Source organism: Brachyistius frenatus, unplaced genomic scaffold (assembly GCF_029030835.1).
Source record: "Brachyistius frenatus isolate BFR_SWC_R1_liver_20210118 unplaced genomic scaffold, ASM2903083v1 Contig_27, whole genome shotgun sequence".
NCBI lineage: Eukaryota > Metazoa > Chordata > Actinopteri > Embiotocidae > Brachyistius > Brachyistius frenatus.
The window spans coordinates 894953-919333 of record NW_027210626.1 but is presented as its reverse complement, the minus strand read 5'-3'; the positions used below and the strand labels follow the sequence as shown (position 1 = coordinate 919333).

Genomic DNA, 24381 nt, shown 5'->3' with positions numbered 1-24381 from the left:
GTAAACATGAGTATATCTGAAAAAGGAAGAATTTGGGATGCCTAATTTTTTTCGAAGTTTTTCAAATCTATTCATGTGTGACCACATGCTCAATAAACTGAAATAAATAACCCCTTTTTGCACCTTTTAGCCCGTTTCCACCATAAGACTTCCCAATTTGGCAACATGCATATTTTAGTGAGAGTAAAGCCACCGTGAACCACAGACATGTGACCTTTAGGTTTTAATAGAAAATATCAAAATGACACGCTTGAGACACCGCTTGTGTCCTTATACGCCTTCGTTATTATCTTGGCTTCACACCTCCTCCTTACTGACGCACCTCTCTGAGCCCTGTCTATGGCCAAGAGGCGCGCTCCCGTCTGCGCGCCCCCCTGCCCCCTCCCCCGGTCGGCACACTGAACGAGTCTCGGCTTGAACGCCGGTGAGCTGTTAATGGACATTAATGGGGACTGTAATATTCTTCTCTCACTGCCTGGTTTCTCCTGTTTATTAATCACTGCAGCGGAAGCCTGGTAAGTTTATTTTCTGCCGGTTGTACCTGCATTTACTGACAGACAGGCTGGTGCACAGCTTTTGAATTCATGGTCCGAAATTGAGAAGTTCTTTTCAAGGATTTCTATGTTGTGGGTGCCCATTTGGCTTTACTGATATGACATAAATATGCTGTGTCATCTTAATTGGCTTTTCAAATTGTATGCAACTATTGAACGTAGTCTCTGAACAACTATAAATCCAAGCAGAGCTCCCGCTTTGCCCCCACCTTGGAGCTATAAGCAGAACTATTTTCATACATATAATTCGATAAAGTGAATGATCACAAAGACTTTAGCATCATTAATGTTGACATCTGTACCTTTCTAATTCTTTTGCTTATGTGTCTGAGGAGTTGTATCTCTTAGTCAGTTTTTTGTCTCATTCATTAGACAGTGACTGTGATAATCAAAGAGTGGTTTTAAATGTGCTGTAAGTCATTAATATACTTGCTGCTGGTAGAGTGTTCTGAATTGACTGACTGATGCCCACGTCTTGAATAGAAATGGCTCATCATGATGAGGAGATTCTTGTTCTTCTGAAGGATTCATCTTAAAGCAAAGGCTCTCTGGTGGCTGCATGTGTGTTTGTGAATATACACTATGTCCACAGACTGTATCTGCTCACAATGAGCTTCACGTTTTAGGCAGATTTTGTAAAATTAGTAAAAGGGCTTTCCAAATACCTGCTGAAAATCATCTGGGAGAGCTTTGATGCACTGAAAAATGATTCTTTGAACAGCAGCAGGTCCACTTGCTTTCCTTGACGAACCCATGCAGGATCAAACCCACAACATTACATCAAGCGTGATAAAGAAGGAGGATATGTGTGGTAGAGACAGGGAGAGATTTGCATGTGTAGTGAGTGTTGTGTGTGTGCGTGTGTGTGCGTGCGTGTGCGCGTTTGTGTGTTGCAGCATACATGCGGGATTCATTTGCTGCCGTAATGGGTTGGTACGATAAAGAGACAGTGAGGGAATCACAGGGTTGAGAGACTTCTAGGCTCTTTCATGTCATTCTGAGGACCAAGCATGCATGCACATCTGACTGTTTGCATGTTCATGCAACCTTGTCACCAGATAAGAATGTCTATAAGAGGCCATTCAGCAAAAATCAAGATTCAAGCAATGTTTTTTCAACATCCTTTGGCCACAAAAAAAAAATCTTCCTTTTGTGCACTTGGCAGCTATGTTATGGTAATAATCAGGGATAAAATAAAGTAGCTTTAACTTGAGGCAATGAAAAAACATCTGATTAATGGTGGACCCAAGACTGGTGACATTCAATAGCAATGGGAATGTTATAACTGCAAAGTTGGTCTCATCCTACATGTCAATTGGACATGTTAAATACACAGTCATAATCCTACTCCCCACCTCACCACATAAGAGACCTCCATCTTCCCACACTGCAATTAACATTGGCTGTAAGTATGGATGTAATTCACAGAATATTAGGTTGGCCAACGGACACACAGGAAAGTGCCATTCCCCCTTCAGGAGCAGTACTGAGGAACCTCTCGTTTAATAACTGGGCACTTAATTTCAGCAGGAGGGTTATCTTGGAAAGAAAAATAATGGACACCAATAAAGAGTAGCGCAGTCAAACCAAGGGCACGTAAAGGCTGTTGATGGTTTGAGCCCATGGGGCAGCCAGCTTTCATCATGGTTTATCGCGCTGCCCTCTGCCAAATGCTGGGGAAGCAACAGTGACGCTTTTTCTCTGTTTTAATTCTCATACTTGGACTCAGGCTATCGACTGATATCAGGTAGACTACCAATCTGATAGTGGTTGTTTTTCCTTTTCCATTTAATATTTACATACAGAATTACATTGTGGATGAAACTGTCTTGCATCATTTATTTATTTTTAACATGAGAGTGTAGCTACACGCCATTTAAAGATGATGAGCTCAGGCGTTAGTGGCAGCACCAGCCCATGCTTCTAGGGTAATGTCAACAAGTCCTCCAACCCATATGATCATGTAGGTTGTTTGTTCTTCCATTTCTGTCCACTTTTGTATCGAACCAGCCACCCACCCACCCACCCAGCCTGCCTCCTCCTAACAAGGAGAATCTCCGGGACACGAGGTTGTCATTATTTCTATAACTGCTGGAGGTCGCTTTACTTTAAAACATAACTGTGGGCCCAAGCGGCAACCAACAGTGAGGTCACTCATTGGTTTGTAAACTAAACCTCGAGTTTGGATTTTGGCTTTCACCATCTTGCTCGCGCTTTTGGACGAGTTTGGAGCTGGAGTTTGGACGATATTTGGACGATCAGGGGAAGAGCCAGCAGGGATCTGACTCGATCTGATTGGAAACCCGACAACACTATGTCCCGCCAATCAATAGCAGAAACCTGACAGCATTACAGGCCTGTCAATCAAACAGACACACCTCCCAAAACACAGCTTTTTGAGGGTTATTTTCTAATTCATGACAGGATTAATGGACTGCCAGAAAACTAAGAAAGAGGGGCTTTAGTAAATGACACTATTTGTGGAACTTTGTATTTGATGAGAAGTTGAATGGGAGTCTGAGGCTTTTTGGAGTCCCCCCCCCCCCTAGCGGCCCTCAGTGGTATGGCAGTTCAATGCACTTCCATATTGGCCTCATTTGTCAGACCCAGAAGCTACATCCACCTTTATATACATTCAATGTGTGTGCCATAAACAGCCGCTTGCACGAAGACCTACCACGTTGTCTTCACAGTATAGCACTAGCTGTGAGGGTTGTATATTGGTAAATGCATCCATCAGGCCTCATTCTGTATCCACACCTGCTTTTATTAGTTCCTTGCTTGTAATCAAACTTGTCTCTGCTACAAAATGTGGAGTGTTTCCATTGTGGAACTGCTCTGTCTTCACAGCTTTACAGTTGCAATTATTCTTAACTTGTCCTTTACACTCCTTACCCAGGTTAGAGAGTCCTTTGGAAGGAAAATGACAGAAAAATCTATAAAAAATAATACGCTCAAGCAAAGAGAAGCATTAAATCAAACAAAACACAATACACGATGATAATAAAACCATGTATTAACAGAAAATGGAAAACATAAAGGGTCATGTCAAGCATTCACAAAAGCTCTCCATTCCACTAATTCACTCGGAGTGCACTATTGGAAAAGATAAAAGTATGCTTACATATGTACGTATGTAGTTAATATTTGCACATCACTGACCCGACAGTGAGAGGAAGCTCAATACGTGAATTTGAGAAGTTCTGAGAGGGGATTTCAGTAAACTTTAGGCTGCATGCTTTATATTATTATAATTATTATTCCAAAAGAATGACTGAGAGAGCAAAGGGTCGTAAGCCACTACTGAGTGTTGGGACATTGTACTATGAATATTTTACACACTTTGACTGCTGAATTACAACCTCTCACAGGAAACTGGCAAACAAAATACAGTGGATGAGCCAAGCTGAAGGTGAACATATCTTATGTTTGCCTGTTTTTTCAATAATATTCAACAGGTGTCTCCCCGTTGTTTATATTGTGCAAGAGTGTACTCAAATAAATTATTTTGTGGCATCATGGATTTCAGTGGTGCACTGAGAGTTTACTCAACTGAAAAAGATCCTTTGTATGAGGTTTATGATATCTAGTTTATGTGGTTGGTACACAGACAAAATACACAGCTCAATATCTGGCCTGCTCTTTCTATTTTAATTTTTACCATTTTATACTTCTGTGATACTGCTGGTAATATCGAATAATCCTACCACATTCAAAGTAGAAAGCCGTATGTTCATGGACTGGACAGGAGTGCTGGATTTTATCCCCAAAATTAATTTAGTCTTTTCCTAACAGCTGTCTTTACATCCGAACATAACTCCATCCAAACAAATGCAGTTTATGAGGCTTCTGTTATGGTCCTTGCCAGTCAATTAGATTCAGACAGGCACATTTTTCATAGAAAAAACTTTTTAACTGAGTGTACTCTTTGTGTCTTCCTTTTTCCCCTGGCTTCTAACAAAGGCCAGACACATGTTGGATGTACAGCTTTTCACTGACATGCCACGGATGCAAGAGCCTCAATCAGAATATGTCTGGATACATCTAGCTTATGTCAGACCATGAAAATAGGTCTTTTTCAACTCCTCGTCTTTAAGTGCTGCCTATTGTGAAGAGAATTGCATTTGCTTTACAGCTACCTTAAAAAGTCCAAAGCCTTCGGGAATCAACGTTTAATTAATTGTCACCAATCCACGGCAGATGAGAATTCAAATTACAGGCTCTTATACCAACATTTGCAGCCAAAGGGAACCAAATGCCAGACAGCTCTCATTGTTTTTCCGTGGATCTTTGAAGACATTTGAAGGCTCTTCAAAACCAAGACAGCAGAGAGCAAACATAGCAACACTAACACAGGATTCTTGTTTGTGCGTGCGTGTGTGTGTGTGTGTGTGTGTGTGTGTGTGTGTGTGTGTGAGAGAGAGATAAATACACAGCAGTAGAAGAAGAGACAGATGGAAGGAGCACCCATTTGCTTGTCAGAGTAGCTGAAATTAATTCAAGGTATTATACAGCAACTGTCTTCTTTAAGGTGTTCACTACCTTTGAATAACCTTTAGGGGCTAAAACAGTAGATCCAAAGACACCATCCATTATCTGGCCATATCTATTAGAGTAGACTCTGTCAAGGAACCTGAGAGATTGTCCCTCCCCATGGCATCTTATGTGAAATTGACTCCTAATGGAACAAGTGAAAAACCCTAAGGCCCCTTTTGCGACGCCTAGAGGCTGCAATGTCCATTATGCTGAGTGTTGGAAGAAATAGCACATACGCTACTTACTTGTCTGCTTGTTTTACAGTCTTATCTTCCACTAGGACTAAAGGTTTGTTTTAATAGAGCAATGGCGGAGGTAGAATGGGATCACGTATGTCATCTGTCCATCTATTCTATGCCTGCTTACCCTGTAGAGACTACACCAAAGACATACTGTAGCTCACAAATTCAAGTCCTTCGGAGGCCTGATAGTCATGCAGAACTTTTGCAGTTTTTCTAAGGAAATGGTCTCGCCCAGTTACCAATTCTAACATTTGGAAACCGCCTTAACTATGTACGATCATACAATCAACTGGTGCTGAGTTATTTAGTCATGTTTGCAAGTTAAACTTTACTCAAACAGACACAAGAAGCTTTGATGAATTCGATGTCTTTTTGCATTGAAGATCTTGCTAAATTGGGGCCTGTTTCACCAAATTTGCAACATGCAGTCTGTTGTTGGCAGCATTCTGCCATCATTTTCTATTTTGTTAATTTTGACACAGTTTCAATTGGAAACATCTGCACACGTGGACCATACGTGAGCATGCCACAGTCCTAACTGTTCGCAAAGAAATGTGCAATTTCAGAGCGAAAAACTTTTAGTGCGTGCCCCTTGGTGTCTATATGAGATTTCCAAGGTGCAGTCAGGCTTTACATTTAGGCACCAAAAACGACTTGATTATGATTAGGAAAAGATAATGGTTTGGGTTACCTAAAAGAAATCCGACTCAAACACTACGCTTCCAGGTGAAAGCCCTGGGTTTGTTTGATCTAACCACCTTTACCTCCCTCCACAGACTTAACCCCCTTTGTGCTTTGTCACATCACCTTCTTCAACCCGCCTTGTGGTAAATATCACATAAGGTACCTCGGGTGTATCTCTCTGATGCCAATAGCTATGACAAAATGGCAGAAATAAGAATGGGCTCATCCTTCTCTCTCTCTCTCTTTCTCTCTCTCAGGTGTTTCTGATGGTCCGGCCTACTTCAGCTTATTGAAGGGAGGTTTGTGGAGATGAGTTCTCTCTCTCTCTCTCCTAGATGAAGCAGCCCTGTGACTATTTGCTTTGATTTGTGTATTACTTTCTTTTGAGGATGGAGGCCTGGAAGTCCAATTTTTGATTTTCAGTTAGTTGGCTAGTTCAGGGAAGATTTTCTGGGTCCTCTGGCCTTGTCTCCCCTCTTCCTTTCCTTGTTTTCTCTTTATATAAATCACCATCACAAGGTTGAGCTAAACATTTAGCTGTGGTTGCAACATACACTATTAGGAATCTGCTTGTAAGGTTTTTTTTTGTTTTGTGAAATGTGCTGCTTAATATTGATAGCCTCACCAGCATCAGAGCAAACTTGTTTGTTTTCAGTACCATAGAGAATCAGATCCATTTAATTTCTTCTGCTCTGTATTTTCCCCCTTGTTGTTCGTGCTTCTTGTATAATGGCTCTATAATAGCCTGAAAGGTGGACTAGTTGCTCCTCATCCACTCATTAAGTCCCTAAATTAGAAGACAAATTTGTTATTTTTTCATGCTGTCTCGAGTGACATAAGTTGTTTTTTTTTTTATCTGATGCGCCAAACAGCAAGATGACATAGGTCGTCTGTGCTTTTCAAAATCATTGCAAATAATTTAGTTTCTTTAGCTGTGTCATTGCTTGTGCAATATTTAGAATATGACTTGCAGTTTTTGTGTCACTTAATTGTGTAATGTTGTACTGTATTTGCAGTAGGAAGCATTAACTCTCCGTGTCCCAAATGAGACTATCATGTTATGGCCCAATGTGCGAAGTGGCACATTAAAACCCCAAAAATATATACAAGTTCTCAATGCATCGACTGTATGAACACAGCTTCCAAGTCTGACATGTTAGGCCAATGCGGATAATATACATATAATGTCCAATACCAGTGAGGGAGGCCCACTAGGAGTTGGTTCCAAAAAGGTTCTGGCTCCATAGACTCCCATTCAGCCACTAAGTCAAAAAAATTTTTTTCACTAATTGTGTGATTTGCTAAAGTCACTTCCTTTTAATTTTTTAGTGGTCTTTCTGAAAATAATTCCAGCATGAATTAGTCCTCAAAAAACAGTAGGTTGGACTGACAGGGCTGTAGTACAGTCAGGTTTCAGCAAAAAAATGTTGGTGATGGTGGTGGGTGGGGGTGTTTAATGTTATAGAGCAATGGTAGTGATGGATTTATGATAGGTGGTCATACGTAATACTGAATACTGAATACATACTGAAAAAACTATGTTGATTGTTGTTTGAAAATAGGTATTGGAAAGCTGTCTTTCTGAAATACCATTTGATTTACACTAGGGTAACATTAGGGTTTATGTTTATGGATTCCATATTTGCATACTGCCATTCCTTTTCCATCTGTCAAGCTCTAATGCTGATTAAAAATAGAGCACCAGCAGAACCAAACAACAAGCACAAAGTGGTTCGTTGATATCAAAAGCTGCAGAAGATAAGCCTCTTCCAAATGTCGCTTTAGAAATGTTGCATTTCTCTACAGCTTTTGAAGGCAAGACAGATTGACCAACCAGCATCACCATGTCCAAGGCTGAGTTGCTGGGATGGCAAAAAAAAAAATCAATTTGTCAGATGGAGTTAGCTGCAGGGAAAAGTACATCATTCACTCTGCCTACATACAGCATATGCCTTCATGTAAAATAGCCATTAAAATAGATCCTGTGCAAAAGAACTCCTCTCACAACTCCTGTCATTATCGCAAACTCGACATCTATGAAAGCAGAGCGTTGAAATCACAGCTCTTACCTGTGAAGAGTAAACACGAAGCTCTCTGTACTCATTTCCCCCATTCAAATATTAACCTTGTGTTTCAAAGAAAGATTAAAAAGAGGATTTTTGGCTTCTTTGTGTGACATCGATTACTATTGTGTAGATTTTACAGCAAGCAGCACTCCTTTCTACAGATGCAAAACATTATTATTTTTTTTCTGAATGTGTGGAAAAAGTCAAATATGAAAGTGGGCTTGGTGAATTTGGGACTCAGATATGAGTCAAGGGCACATTGTTGTCCAGCCTTGAGGTGTATGTACTGTATGAAATGCACAATGAAAAGATTTTCAGTGCTTTTCTGTTAGATCAACAAGTTGGAATACAAATTTTCAAATGACTTTTCCAATGGCTCTCCAGTTTGTGTCGGAAACTAATTCCCTCCGCCCTGCGTTCCATATCACATTATTTTCAACACACAAGGTTTGTCTCCATGTAGTTCTTCATAGACTATTGAGGACAAAACACATGAATACTTGATCTGTCATGCAAAAGGGATGCGCTCAATTTTAGTGTTTCGACTGATTCACATGAGTGCGATCGTTTGAAAAAATATATATTTGATTGTGCAGCTCTTGTCCGTTACTCATCTCATGAGAATTTGCCGTGACCGCAACGACTCATTTCAGCTACTTTCAAAGCTGTTAACTTTCTATGTGTGGGAGGGTTGTAGATGCAGGAAGGATAATGTTGCATTAGTATTTGTGTGTGTCTGTGAGTTAACTGTGAGTATTCAGAGCTTCTTGCGATGTACAACACACTGCTATACTGTATCTTTCTACCTCTGATACGTAGACATCACAAGTATTGTCAAAAAGCACAATGAGTTTGTAGGTGTTTTGAAGGACATACGTGTCTGTGCTCACAATAAATATGGAGTAGATGGTACCATCTTTGTGATGCTGTTCCCTGAGTTTTTGGGTCCAATTTTATTGGTCTATACCAGAAAGAAGTCATGCTGTTACAGTTTAATCGTGACAATTCTGATGTCAATATCAGCTGGTGACAGAGAAGTGGCTTGGAAATCGATCGGCTTCATAGCAATCATTTGAATGTTGTTCTGGGAGGGTTTCCCGCTAGACACAGCATTGTTTGTTATTGCAACTCCCTATTGCCATATGATGACAACATCAGCTGATGAACATATATATATATAAAACTACTCCAACATCAACAGGAAATTCAAGGCAAGGCAAGGGGTGGCAAGCATAATGAGCATTTACACGTGTTTCATGTGTTTGCTGCCCGACATCATCAATTAGGAATTTTAACTTCTGATCAGAAAGGCTTAGGTTGGTTAATACTACAAGAAGCACCCATTAAGAGATGTCCTCTTTGTCTTATTTACAACAAAACTAATCGAATCCTTTTGCCACAATCACTTCAGAGGAGTCCATTATTGGCTTACGATAGTTCTGAGTGTAGTGTAGCATGGTGATATCTTCTTGTTGCAAATGTCAAATGCTCTTAGCTCAGCATGGCTTTAAGTGTGGAAGCCCAGAAGCAATAATGTCTAACATAGTCTGTGATGAGTCCAAATCACACTTTAAGACAGTAAAGTAAATTTTATATAAATTGATCCAAAACATAACATAACAAGCTTTATCCCCCTGTATCCTTAATTTTTGACCACACAACCTGGATTGATAAAATACAGCAGGAAATGCTGCATGTTTCTTTTGTTCAGTTAAAAAAAAAAAGTAAATTTAATTTCTTACTTTATATGCTAAATACTTACTTTAAATACTATATTTTGGCATTTAGTAAGAAAAACTGCAAGTTGTATTTGCATTCTTACACATATTGTTACTTACTGTTGTTGCTGTGAAAACTGCAGTCCATTCTTAATGCTCCATGTCCTTATTTCTCCATTAGGACTGGAGAGCATCCCTCCCACATTTGGAACTCGCCTGTCCATTTGGAGGCGGTTTCAGTCTGCAGAAACCCCTTTGCCCACTGAAGTAGTTGAGAGCTATTGTCACACTGATTATTCAATAATACGATTTTGAGATTATCATAAACAACAACAAAATCTGTGGATTTTTAGATATTTATCCATCATGCAACCATCAGGGAGGCATCTGATTAGTCCTGAATTTATTCTGCAGCATCGCAATGACCCAAAACATACAGCCAGAGTTTAGAAGAACCTAGCATCCTGCAACAGATGGTATGGGTCCCACAGAGCCCTGATCCCAAAGTTACAAAGTCAGTATGGCAATGCATGAAAAAAAAGAAGCAAGTGAGACAGCCTAAATCCAGAGAAACTGGCAAGTTCTCCAAAATGCAACGTACCTGCCAAATACCTTGAAGAACTGTGTCCACCTGTACCTAAGATATAAGATAAGATAAGATAAGATAAGATAAGATAAGATAAGATAAGATAAGATAAGATAAGATAAGATAAGATAAGATAAGATAAGATAAGATAAGATAAGATAAGATAAGATAAGATAAGATAAGATTGTCTGCAATGTCTACAATATGATTGTATGTGATGCAACAAAACATTTTTGGCAGTTCTTGGCCCAGTAGCAGAAACACTAAAATATACATTAAAAAAATATTTTTTTTAAAGTGCAAAATACATAAAAGGTTGTGCAAAAAGCACAGTCTGTGTCTGCAAAATATTTTTCAGGGATTTTGTTGAAAAAAATTGTAGCCCAAGCTTGGAGGTTCAGTAGTCGTGTGACTTCAACATCTTACAATATAGTAATCCAGAAATTCCCGAATCAAAGAAAAATAAAACAGATAAGAGGGGACATTTAACTCATGCGCTTAATGTCTTCCGGAAAAATAGCTTTGAATGCCAGCAATCTAAACACCTTTGTGAAGTAATTAACTTGATGATTTGTAATTTATTCAACCCCTGCAGCCGTCATGCTGAGTATATTTCATTTCTAAAGCTGCATGTTCCTGCACTTAAAGCCATTTCTCTCATCTTGGAGGTCCTAATCATTCATCTGTTTCCAACCGTGGAGAGCACGTAGCTGCTGAGTCAGTAGGATATCCACACACATGCACACATGCACACGCACACACACACACACACACACACACACACACACACACACACACACACACACACACACACACACACACACACACACACACACACACACACACACAAAAGAAAATCAGTAACTTTACTTTTTAGGAGCTTTTTCTTTTCCATCAACATGTTAGTGAACCCTGCTGCAGTGCTCCAATCCCTTTAAGGAATCATCATTTACAAAGGATGCCAAGAAATTGGTTGTTTTTTTTACGCCCATTTCCTGTCCTGCATTAGTGCAATTCTAATTAAATTAAGTTAAATTAAAACATATTGCAGTAGAATATGGGTGTGATTTATGCCAGTATAATTCTGATATGCACCAAATCCTGCAATTTACTGAAAGATTTTCAAAGAAACTGCAGTGAACAAAGTATGAGCTGTATTTTTATGATAAAGTTGTCATATGACGGTGCAGCTGTGACATGGGTCGGTTTTTCTTTTCTTTGAATTCTTTCCATTGAAAGACATTTTAAATATCAGAGTTAGGCTGCTTAACAACAACCTTTTGAATAAAAACTAAAAATTATTATCCTTTTTAGTGCATCTGTTGTTACTTGACGTTGGTATGAAATATAAGGAAAATTGCAGTAGTGGAATATTGGGGGACATAAATAACTTAAAAAAATTGCCATGTAAACAATATTTTTTCGCATGGATCTCCCATCAATTTAGCCGTTTGCTCCATTGCTTTCACCAAATCCATTTCCACTAAGGTGCTCTCGTTACAGGCAGCTCTTGCGGAAACATGTAAACGCTTGCAGAGGATATTAGTTCCTGCTGATGTGAGGATCTATGCATTATGGCACTTAGATACATTTATTTGGCTGATGATGTCAGTGTTTATTGTCAGTATGTCAGTATTCTTCTGCTGACCATCTATTTCATTTTCGATATTCATTTCCGCTCAGACCATTAACAATTAGAACAGTTATGACTTTTTACCTTGAAAGTGAGCTTCACATATACATTTTTGCTTTTCTTAAGGAAACAGTAAATGTAACATTCATAGGGAGAAAACTAAATTGGGGTGGCTGAATAGTAAAGCACAGAAATTTCACATTAGAGCCAAATGTTTCAGTTATTGTTAAGTTTCAAATATAAAACACCAGGTTAAGGATATGGTAAGATCATGGTTTTGCATAGATATTGACAGTATCAGTGTGTCAGTTCTGGTGCTTGTTGTAAACAATGACTTTTTAATATTTAATGAAGACCAGAAGAACTTTGAGTAATTAAATACTAAAATTGCTAACCATGCTTTAAACATCATGGATATGGATTTTGCATGAAAACAAATGAAATAGCTTCAACAATGTTGCCAATAGATGACAGGTGGTGCTATTCCTGTAAATATACTGCTATTGCAGCTGGTAATACAATCAGCATCTAGCTATAAAAACTTAGAGCTGGTGGGACCAAAAAAGAACTATAAGAACATTTTATATCACATTTTAGTCATAAGGTGGCAAAGCAACACAACACATTCCACCTTTATTAACTGATGATAGGTGTGTGTATCTGGCAGCTTGTGGTGATGTATCTCGATCAGTTAAAAGGCCATGAGAAAAAAAGAAAAAGATATTTAACATTTACCAGTGTTTTTTAATCTTGCTTTATTCCAAAGGAATGAAAATTGTAATTCATTAAGACCTTAACTCTTCTTCTCTAGCAACAGAATTAGTGGCCATAAAAACTGTAACATTTTGGTATCAGACCATTAATTATATAAAACTACACACAAATTAAGTTAAATATTGAAAAATAGATACTCTCATTAACTCAGAATATCTTGTGGCTCTAACCCTAATTTGGTGAGAAATAACAACTTCTGATTTTTTTCCTGGCATTTGCGGGAATTAAACAGATTTCTTTAAAATAAATAGCACAGCTCACATGTCAAAGTCCAATTTGTGACAAGCTTAGCTGTCACCATTTCACCACCCACAATTTGATCTCAAAACTATCTTGGCCGCTGTTAGTATTAATCTAACAATTTATAACACGATTCCCATCAGAATGTGTCATCATGGCCGCTTGACTACTACTCTTGTGACAAGGCTGTGTTTGTGGAAAGACACGTCTTATACTAAGGAATTGTGGGATGTGTGGCTCAGTAGAAATCACTTTTGTTTTTGTAAAGCTAAATGAAATAAAAAATACCTATCAAACACAGTTTGTAAAATAATTCAATAAGTTATTTGAACTGTAGCTTTTAAGTGCTAAACTAATTAAAAAAAAATGTATATTGAAGTTTAATTGAGATTTATTTTGGTTCATAATTGAAACTTGCATTTAAACGTTTTTAGATTTTTTTTTTTTTTTTTAATCTCATCAAGATCTTATCAAGGTTTTCCCAGTGACAAATCTTTTCAGGAGCAAAATCATGAAAATTACTAAAAAGAGCTCAGTCGTGCACAAGGACAACGAGGATTTTTCCAAGTACACAGTAGCACTGCATAAAAGACTCAGGTGGTGTGACGTCACTGAAGGTGAAATCACTTCAAATGATCAATGCCTGATATTGTGCATTCATATAAATGATAAATTAATACAATGTCTGAAAAGGCAACTCACATACCGTTTGTAATGCACATATTGAAAAAAAAAAAAGAAGAAGATTTTAGGGAGATTTTAGGGGTTTACATGTGTGAATATCGTGTGAAGGATACACTTAAATTGACTTTTCTTATTGAAAATACACATAACATTGAGCAGACAAATTCAGTTTTGGATTAAACCGACCTCTACCAACTGCCTTTATATCTGTCTGACTACATGCTGCAAGAATATGCTGCACTAATACAGAACACAGAGGTGTTTCTGTTATTAACAAGACCTTTACTGATAAATAGGATGGACAAAATAATAGAAACACCTGGCAGTGGCACAGTTCAGCAGCACCACAAACTGCAGCCCAAAATGACCGTACAGTTTAATCACCACTTCTCTAAGACAGTTAAAAAAAACAACTGAACATTATGACCTTTGCGAAAGTAGGAATTATAGAAGGGCTTCATTAGTTTACTGTATAATAGGACACACTTAGCCGTTTCCCTCAGTAGCCTGGTGGTGTAGATGAGAACACACAGAGAGGATTGTTTGGACTGGGTACTTGTGTTGTCAGGATGTTCAGTGATGCTGAGAAAAAATACATTTTCATGTGTGCCCAGTGCCTCCTCACAATGTGACCATCTCCCAGATGCACACAAGGTTTGTGTGGATGTTTGGCAGTACCGTGTAAATGTATGGCTGTGCCACAAAGTCAAAAATGTTAAAATCCTGTGTGGAGTTAGACCAAGGCGAAAAGTGGATTAGCGTGTCCATAGACAATGTGCTTTGATTCAGCACTTTCACACTACAGACTGAAGTTCAGCCATGCTAACAGTCAGGCATGTAGTCGAAAAGAAACTGTTGCTGACAGATGCAGATCATAATCTCCTGTAAATTTTAAACTCTGACTGTTTGGCATTTATTGCTACAGTCGAGCCACATTAATCCTGTCTCGTTGATGTGGCTCCAAATGAGTGTTGTGGTTGGAGAGTCTCTGTAATTCACTTCTCAGTAGACGTATGCTCTTTCCTAATTATATTGAATGTGTAATCAGAGGGATGTTTCACACCATGTAATTGCTGTAACTCGTCATACAGTTTTTGTGCTCGCTCGTAAAATTGTCAGAGAATGAGCGGTGGCACGAAAGTTGTTTGGTTAAGGTATTTCTGTCAATAACTTGTTGTAAAAGTTGTAATGAGATTAGTGGGCTCATTACTCAATGAAAGGAAAGGAAATCAATACCACTGCTTAGAATTGCTTTATAGAAGTCACATTAGGGCTTAGTTGTCAGTGTTTTCTTGTTTTAGATGTCATAGCAAACCTGGCCCTGTAAGCCAGATAGCACCTTCTGTACGTACTGTACGTTTTATTCATTCAGACACTTGTATGTATGTGTATGTGGTTTCATTAAAACCAGTCAGTTCAAACTAAGGTCCAAGAATGTATAGATATCAGCCCTGGTCTAAAAGTGCTCAACAGTGAAGCTTGTTTCTAAATATTAAATTCCCGGCTGCTTCTGACTAACCTGCACAATGGCTACAAAAGATAGATGTTCAGATTCTGACAAGAAGGACAAACAGACTTTGCTCAACCACTGCACATACTGTACACTGAGAGTTCAGAGCGGTTAGGTTTTTGAAGTGAAAAATGTTTTTATAGTTCAACCCATTAGTCACAGACTGCCATGCGGGACGATGAGGTTCAAATCCAGGAGGTGACTACATTGTTACTGAGTAGCATTATTTCCTGAACCCTAAGCATGGATTTATTTACTAACCCCAAGCATGGGTTTATTTACCAACCCCAACCATGGGTTTATTTACTAACCCCAAGCATGGGTTTACTGTATTTACCAACCCCAACCATGGGTTTATTTACCAACCCCAACCATGGGTTTATTTACTAACCCCATCCACCCCCCCCCCCCCCGTGCTCAACCCTGTTACTTTTCCCTAAGTCTAACCATGGGTTTATTTATCAACCCCAACCATGTGACTTCGTAGCTTTGTATTGCTGTAAATCAGATGGTTCAAAGCATGCAGCAGGTTTCATTTTTCGTCCACTCCTGGAAAATGTGTAACTCACGCCTAGACAGCCCAACGCATGGCTCACATTTTGCTGTCGTGGCCACGTGTGTCAATTTCACGCTTTGCCGTGATACTGGGTTGCATAGTTATATGTTCTGGATTGTTCGATCAGGGAGACAGAGTTAATGTATTACATAGATTATCATACCCTGTAGTATATTTTTATAAGTATCATAAACCAAGTTTGGAGGTGATCTTCATCACTGAACACCCAGTGACTAATAATAATAATACCGTACTATACCTGCAGAATAGAATGAAAACAACCAGAACAACTCTATTACAGCTGCTCTGTTTGCGACTAGTGAACGCTTGAACCAGTTCCATCAAATCCAGTCCTCGGGAGGTGGAGGGGTGGGGTTGGTGGAGTTGTGGGGGGTGATCCTGCCAGCTAATACTTCTATCTGCATGAAGCAGGTAGAGGGAGCCGGTGGTGACATGGTTTGCTTCCGCTTGTACAGAGAAACCCCAGCTGTGACACTCGTGAAGTGATACAATCATGCTGGAAACGAGGACACAGCTCGGTGAGGGAGAACAGAGACTATGGATATCACAGTAATTTAGCCCTCTCAGAATAATGATAATGACCCATTTGTGAAATGCAGGTCATTAAGTATGAGTCAATAAATTTGACACATCTTGGTAGTCAGCACAGTCCCTTGTCATTATCCAAAATACTTTTTGATTAACCCTTGATATGGAGCTCTGTTCTCATGCTATCAGTTTTTAATCTACATAAAATACTCTCATATGTCAATCTGTGATCATATATAATAAACTGCTAAATTACAAACACTGGAATATTAAGAAGAATGTTTAGTCCAAGCAGACAACCCGCCCTTTACGTCATTATTATTCAATGAAAATACAATTTAGTGTTACTTTGCCATTATGATGTTTTTCTGTCCCAGAAAGCTTAAATTAATCTTTCACTTTGTCATGACATGTGGTCCACGTAAAAACAAACAACAACAATAATACTAGTATTTCAACAGTTATTTTTTTTTGCCAACTTTACCTCCACCTTAAAATTCTATAAATACAGCCGATTATAACAGATAAACAGAAAGACAGGCTGGCAAATGTATGAGATTTGCTGTGGCCCCGTATGGTGCCGCAGTTGGTCATTTATTTAGCATCTTTGCAGAGCTGTCAGTCACACAATCCACTTGTTCACAACTCTCCTCCTTCACAACAACTCTTGGCAGCTTGACATCCTGTCTGGGCCAAACTGCTTGTGTCGTGGGGATTGTACTATACGTGGAAGATGCAGCTTCTCTCTTGTAAGAACAGAAACAGAGAAAAAAAAGGATATCAAGTATCAAAGGATTGACATGTTTTTTTTATATTCCTTGTAGAAATTATGTTTGCATGTGTGTATACACAAAATATATTTGCTGGTTTGTGAGCGCTTTAACATTTGAGCTTTAATGTGTGTGACAGATACTGGTGAAGGATGGATTAAATTAAAATCTGTGGCATCATCGCTGAAGGTCGAGGGAGTATTTTACCATGTTTCTGCTTTGTCAGCCTCCCTGTAATCAGCACATCCTGAATCTGTTGCTTGTGGACTGCAGAGGTATAATCACACAATATTGCTGCAACTTGATATTACAGTCACATATACAGTAATAACCTTGCAGCTCAAATTGTTCATTTTAGAGAATGTGTGTAGTAAATCTGCTAATATCAGAGAATATAGAGCTCATTAAAAGTTACTTAGCACTGCTGGTGGGTCATTCATCTTATCACAACCATAATGAGTAGATAAATAGTGAAGAGTGAAGCTATAGCAACATTTAAACAAATAAAATAAAATGGAAAGTTACTGTATAATTTTGAAACTGTGGCTATCGTTCAGTAGATTAAGCAGTTTTCTGAATGCATGCAGAGACTCTGAGTGTTCACAGTGAAGCAGATCCGAAAAGACCAGATTCATGCTGGTGAACTGGAGCTTATCTTCAGATGGCCTTGAACAGAAAGCCTGTGTTTTCAACAATGTTGAGACAAAAGCAGATGATTTATTTGCTGCACATAATGATAGGCTGTCAATCACGGCATACATATACATCCAGAACATTCCCAACTGAGAATACAATGCATCAGTGCATTGACATTGAGTGCCACAGAAGTGCAGCGGTAATTATAATTCATCTATCTGCACCAAAGTAATCTGCATATTAAGTACTATTAGGGTTTTCTCCCAAACATATCCAAGGGTAAATGGGAAGGAATGTGGAACTGCATCATAACGCACAGGAAGGCAATCTGTTGTCTGAAAAGACTGAAATCATAGCTATGCAGAAACAAAAACAGTTCATTGCTTCACTTCACAGTAGCAAAGCAATTTGTTCAGGATTAGATTTGTGTTTTAAATGTATTTTTCCGCCAATGCACCATAATGACTCTCCTCAGCAAAGTGCCAAATTTATCTAAGTGTTTGGTAAAACTTCATTTTAGGGAGCAATTTTCTTGTACTGAGCCTGGAAATCAATTATAAGACCTTTCCTAACAGTCCAAAACTGCTGTTTTCAACAACAGCTCTGGCATTGTCAGCACTGAGTTGGGGAAAGTATCGCCTACAAATTGGGTGCACAGCAAAAATACTTAAATATATAGAATATTTTTTTTAAATAAATAATAATCCAAAGGGTTCTTTGTGTCAGCTTTATAACCAGAGGACATTTGATTTCTCTTCCACAAGAAAACCGCTAAATGGAGATCAGCAGGGTGACTCAGTCTGGCTAAGGGATGGCCGGTGCCCACACCTTGAATGAAGTAGTGGAACAATACTCATCGTATGCCTCTGCACTTTTCTTGGTGAATTTCACTTACATATTATATAATTGTGATGGTGATAAACACCTAGATTTTACATCTGTTGCTACTTGGAGCTCTTTTTCATGGGATACAATATCATACCAGTCAGGGTTAACTGTTGTCCAGCAGTAAAAAAAGAAAAGAAAAACACATTCTGTTCACGGTAAATTATATTAGCAGGCACTTTGCCACATGTTGGAGTTAGGTGAACTTAAGTGTCCTCATTCAGTTGTCGCGTAGCCTCGCCACTGTGCTCACCCACCCACTGAGGCCCGGACCGACCGCCTGGGAATCGAACGATCTCACCAGAGACCTGACAGTCAGGGTTGGGCTGCTCGATCACCACATTAAGTGAAAGTACTGTACTTCTTGTGTTACTATAGCAACAGTTTCAACTCTCATGTCTTCAGGATACTGAGCAATGCAGAGAGTGAAGGAGAGCTGCAATGACAGTCATATCTGAGCGTTTTGATTTAATCATGATGGCTGTTGCTGACTTGACTGTTCGACCACTATCATCATATGAAACAACAGCAAATTGTTATTTTTTGGGGGGGATCGAAGCTGCAGATATCGAATGTCTGATGTTCTGTGATTTAAACTGTGCTCATGCCAGTAATTTCATTTTTTCACAGAATTTTAATCTTATCAAAAGTGAGAAGCCTCTGAAAGCATATAGACAATCCTCTGGTTCATCACATTAATAATGTAATGAATTAATGTTCATCACATTAATAATGTAATGAACTCAATTACTTTGTACAATAATTAAACATACAGTAGTGACATTGATAAATACTCCCACGGGTCCATAATCTGAGAAAACATTTCACATGAATTAAATGTATCGAATGCCAACCCACATATAAGCCTTTGGAAATCAGTTCACTGCATCTGCAAGGCTTTTCCTGTTGTGTAAGTGTAGCTGTCCTAGGCTCCATCTTTTACTTTCTTTTTTTTCAACTCAAAGTTGTATTCATGTTTCTCTTCCCTATTTTTCTCTCTCTCTCTCTCTCTCTCTCTCTCTCTCTCTCTCTCTCTCTCTCTCTCACACAATTTCTCCATCTTTTTCCCTCTCACTCTCGCCCTTTCCCAGGTGTTGATGAGTGACAGAGGTGATGTGATGGCAGAGCAGGCAGACAGGACCGATCAGAGCAGACTATGTGCTGCAAATTGAACCAACTGGATGCAAGACAGCTGAGCCGAGACAGGTAGGACTGGATTACTATGAAGGGTTTTTGGCAAACTTTTTTCTTCAAGACAGGATTTTCTAAGTTTTGTCAACAACGTAATGTTTCAAGACCTTGAACAGTCGAAAGGCACATGTTTGAATGAAAAGAGTCTTTTCATCCACTTTGACATTCTGAAGTGCAGAAATCAATGGCTGTGAATTTTGTAAGAAAATAGAAGAGGTGGAAAAATAATACATTTCTTGCAACAAGCAAATTTCAAAACACTTCATAACCAAACCTTTAAATTCCATATGACCGGACTATAACATCAAGTAACAACAGCCACAAAATGAACTCTAAATTATGTGTCTTCTGTGAATTTTTTTTTTTTTTTTAAATAAACCTTCCGCTGATGTCTAATGCACATCTCTCTTTCCATTGTGCTTGCAGAATGGATTTCCTCAATTACACTGAAGGGGTTTTTTCCACAAGCAACAGCAGTTATGACCCACTTGAGACCACTAAACCTCCCAGTAAAATCCTGCTTTCCCTAACCCTGTCTGTGGTGGCCATTCTGACTACTTTCTTCAACTGCCTGGTGATCACAGCTATTGCGGTCACTCGCAAGTTGCACCACCCAGCCAACTACCTCATCTGCTCGCTGGCAGTGACCGATCTGCTGGTGGCTGTGCTGGTCATGCCATTCAGTATCATTTACATCCAGAAAGAGCACTGGGAAATGGGTCAGGTGGTGTGTACCATGTGGTTGAGTGTGGATATCACGTGTTGCACATGCTCCATCCTGCACCTCGCCGCCATTGCCATTGACCGCTACAGAGCCATTACTGATGCGGTGGAGTACTCTCGTAAGCGCACTGGGGCCCGGGCCGGTGCGATGGTGGCAGTGGTGTGGCTCTTGTCCATCCTCATCTCGCTTCCTCCTCTAGTGTGGCGGCACTTCAGCGGGGATGCAGAACATAAGGACCAGTGCATCATCATGCATCATCACATGGCCTTCACCCTTTATTCCACACTAGGGGCATTTTACATTCCCCTGCTGCTCATCCTCATCCTCTACTATAAAATCTACAAGGCTGCTCAGACCCTCTATATGCGCAGGGAAGCCAGCCGGGCTAGCCGTCACTCATGCATGACCAATGGGAGCATGATCCCTTCGTCCTGCCCTGCTGGAGATGCCGATATCGATAGTGGGCCTCATAGTCCAGAGCCTGTTAGCCCACCAGAGAAGTCTTTCTCTGAACCCTCAACTGAGGAACCTCCACGTGAACGGGTGCGCGTCTCCGTGAAGGCTATGCGGTGCAAGTCACAGCGGTTAGAGTCACGCCGACAAGAGTCACGTAGTGAGTCACGTCGGAGCCAGTTCTACCAAGGACCCCGGATCTCAGGCTCACGGGAGCGCAAAGCGGCATCCACGCTGGGACTGATAATAGGGGCCTTCGTCATCTGTTGGTTGCCATTTTTTGTCAAGGAAGTGATCGTCAACACCTGCGGTTCTTGCAGTACCTCAATGGAAATGGCTGACTTTTTGACATGGTTGGGTTACATTAACTCTCTGATCAACCCTCTCATCTACACCATCTTTAATGAAGACTTCAAAAAAGCCTTCCAAAGACTTGTTCGGTGCAGCCATTATCTGTGATGGTTCATCATGCATGATCAAACCCATGCACCATGGAGAACAGAGAGGGAACAAAGCTCGTCACTTGGAAGCAGAGAATGCTGACTGAATACTGACTCAGCGTGCATGAGAAAGAATAATCTCAGAGGGAAAAGGATTGACACCCATTTCCAGACTCCATCGGCCACTTCAACAGCCTAAATGGCCGCAGCTCACTAATGAGCTTTGCAGCAAAGTTCCACGTTGGAATCCATGTCCTGCTATTAATAGAGCAGCCCGAGATCTCCTTGATGTTAATTGGTGTGTGTGAAGGGACACTGACATGTTAGTTTTCAGCAAATGGGCCATCGCTGACCTTTTTGAGGTCTGGGTTCTGAGCATTAGTGATCAGCCCCATTTAAGGGTCCTGAAATAGCTGACCATTATGTCTGTTCCATCTAATGACCTCCCTTCTGTCGAGTTCACGCTGTAGGCAAAAGTACCGAACATGTGTAAAATACAACATACCAATTTGTTATGTGGCCATGATGTAACAATGGGTCACTTTTATCTGACTGTCACAATGACTGTCATCAGAACTAGTCGTTGAAAATGGTGTCTAGTCAGCACCGCTATACATTCCAACAAATGTAAAATGTAGTGTACATTTGTAAAAGGTTCAGGCTTCTTGTTAGGTAATGGTAAAGGTACTGGCTTAATTTGTTTGACAATCTGAAAGTGGAAATACATGAACTTCAGAACGCCCAACTTTACCACGGTTAGAACATTTAGGATTAACAGATATAAATGTAGTCAGTATTAAGAAATCATTTTATGATGGAGGGTCACGTCATACTGTTTCTGACACATTCTGAAACAGGACCAATATAAAAATGTAGTTTCACTTTCACTTTAAATTGTTAGCTTTTGGAGAAGGTTCAGTGGTTTTGGGTTACAAGTTATACAAGACTCAGACACTTTAATTGATATTTTTGCACAAGCTTTTATGGTAATTTCTGTAATTTCTTAAGGTATTGATTTATTTATTCTTGTTTTTCCTGGAGCCATTAAACACCCCATCCTGCTTCACTCCCACTTTATAGCCAGCATCAGGTTAATGAATGTGAGAGTCACTGATGGAGAAATCCTCATTTCATTACATTACTCCCACTCAGATACTGGGAATTTAACTATTATTTCTTTACATGCCTTCAAGAGGGCACATGATGTAAATGGAAATACTGCAGATGAGTCAGGTGTGAGATTCTACTGTATGTCAGTGAGATGATATAAGGTGTGTCATATACTTACATACGTCTCTGACAGTATGTCCAGTGTATTGTTTCTCCCTTTGTCTTTCACTGTCTAAATAATCAATATTAAAAGGTCCACAGCAGAAATGATATTCCTGTTCTTCTCTAAGTTATTCTATACCTTAAGATTTGGCAAATAAGTGAGAAGAAGAGAGATTATCAGCATTTCGCCTGTATGTATGCACAGCAGTAACAGAAATGATAACCCACTGATAAGCTGCATACGTAAATTAAACTTTAAGTATCAGACTATGTCCCACTGTTTAATGTGAATAAGTCAGGATATGTTCCATGTTCTAGTGTGATGCTGCCCCTTTGTGGCTGCCAGAAAGGCCTCCGACTTGCCATTGGGTTGTGATTAACTGCGTCACACTCTTTCACAGCTTCAACAGAGGTTCCTGAATCTGGAAATATGACATTGTCCATTTAGCCTCATCGATTAAACAAATAAAAGTAATAAAAAACAAATATTAGTGTGCATGTCCTCTCTGTCTTGAAATGCTCATGGAAAATATATATTTGCTTCTGAAAAACACAGAGGAGGTATTGCAAAAAAAAAAAAAAATAAACAAAAATTCACTCTTAACAGTTTTCAAACTCGCATATCTTTTTTTTTTTTTTTTTTACATTTTTATATTTATACTCTGTTCTATAATGTTAATGAGGTGATGACCATATGAGGACCATATTCAAATACTGTAGTGTGGTGTGAAATTCCTGGCTCTAGTTGAAGTCACTGATGTTGTGCAGGGGAACACGGCAAAGTGCTTCCACTGATACAGCTTGTTTGCCCCGAATCCACTCCTTCACCAGTAAAGTTCAGGGAGACTGTGCACAGCCCAGTCATGCTGTGTGTGTCCATGTTGATGTTACCTGACATACTTCTTGTACTGGTTAGTAATTTAAGAGACATTTACCTTTATGTTAAAACAACTCAATTGGGGATTGTTTTCAAATGGAAAACTAAAACCAAGATGTCTCTTTCATGTAACTTTAAACTGTCACATTATAAAACACGCAGCTGTAAATAATAAATCTCTGATTGCTGATTGCAAGAAGTATTCAGGTCCTTTGCTTGAGTACAATTATTGATACCACCTGGATTGAACAGTTTATAAGTAGGTTATGTAAGTATTATCAGTGAAATTCATGTCATGCTCCCTTTAACTACTTTATATTTTGTGTGGTTATATTTTGTTGGTTAGTTTAATCTATGTGATGTTTTTAGTGTCGCTGTCCTGTGAGAACTACGTATCTCTAAAAAGTCAACAAGCATAAAAATCTGTTGTTTTCAGCTTTGTCACAATGTTTTCCAGCTAATCCAAAATCAATTTTAAAATTGCTTATTTAAGAAGTAGCAGAATTTGATCCAACTCATAAGGTGACATTTAATTCCTCAGTTTATCAGAAACATTCTAATTCAAAATCAAAAGGTACAGTAGATTGTTTTCACTGGACAGGAGTGGAATGAAAAATTGTAATCTGAAAAGTAACGAATAATTAAAACTGCAAGCAGTGATATGCGGGCCGCCGGCTCCCCGACGTGCAGCACGTGAGGGTCCGCATATTCTCGCTTGCAGTTTCATTTTTTTTTTTTTTTATCGATCTCGTTCCTTATTCTTCTTAAAAAGAAATTGCCTTTTTTTGGCGGCTTTAACAC

General features: G+C 39.3%; 1 protein-coding gene across 1 annotated transcript; it reads left to right on the top strand.

The window, feature by feature from the left end:
• The first annotated feature begins 396 nt into the window (after positions 1–396).
• On the top strand, positions 397–23732 carry htr1fa (5-hydroxytryptamine (serotonin) receptor 1Fa). Its single transcript, XM_069698486.1, has 3 exons — positions 397–515; positions 19715–19829; positions 20241–23732. Exons 2-3 carry the CDS (start codon positions 19780–19782, stop codon positions 21448–21450), a joined length of 1260 nt encoding a protein of 419 aa, XP_069554587.1. The 5' UTR covers positions 397–515; positions 19715–19779; the 3' UTR covers positions 21451–23732.
• The last annotated feature ends 649 nt before the right edge of the window (positions 23733–24381 follow it).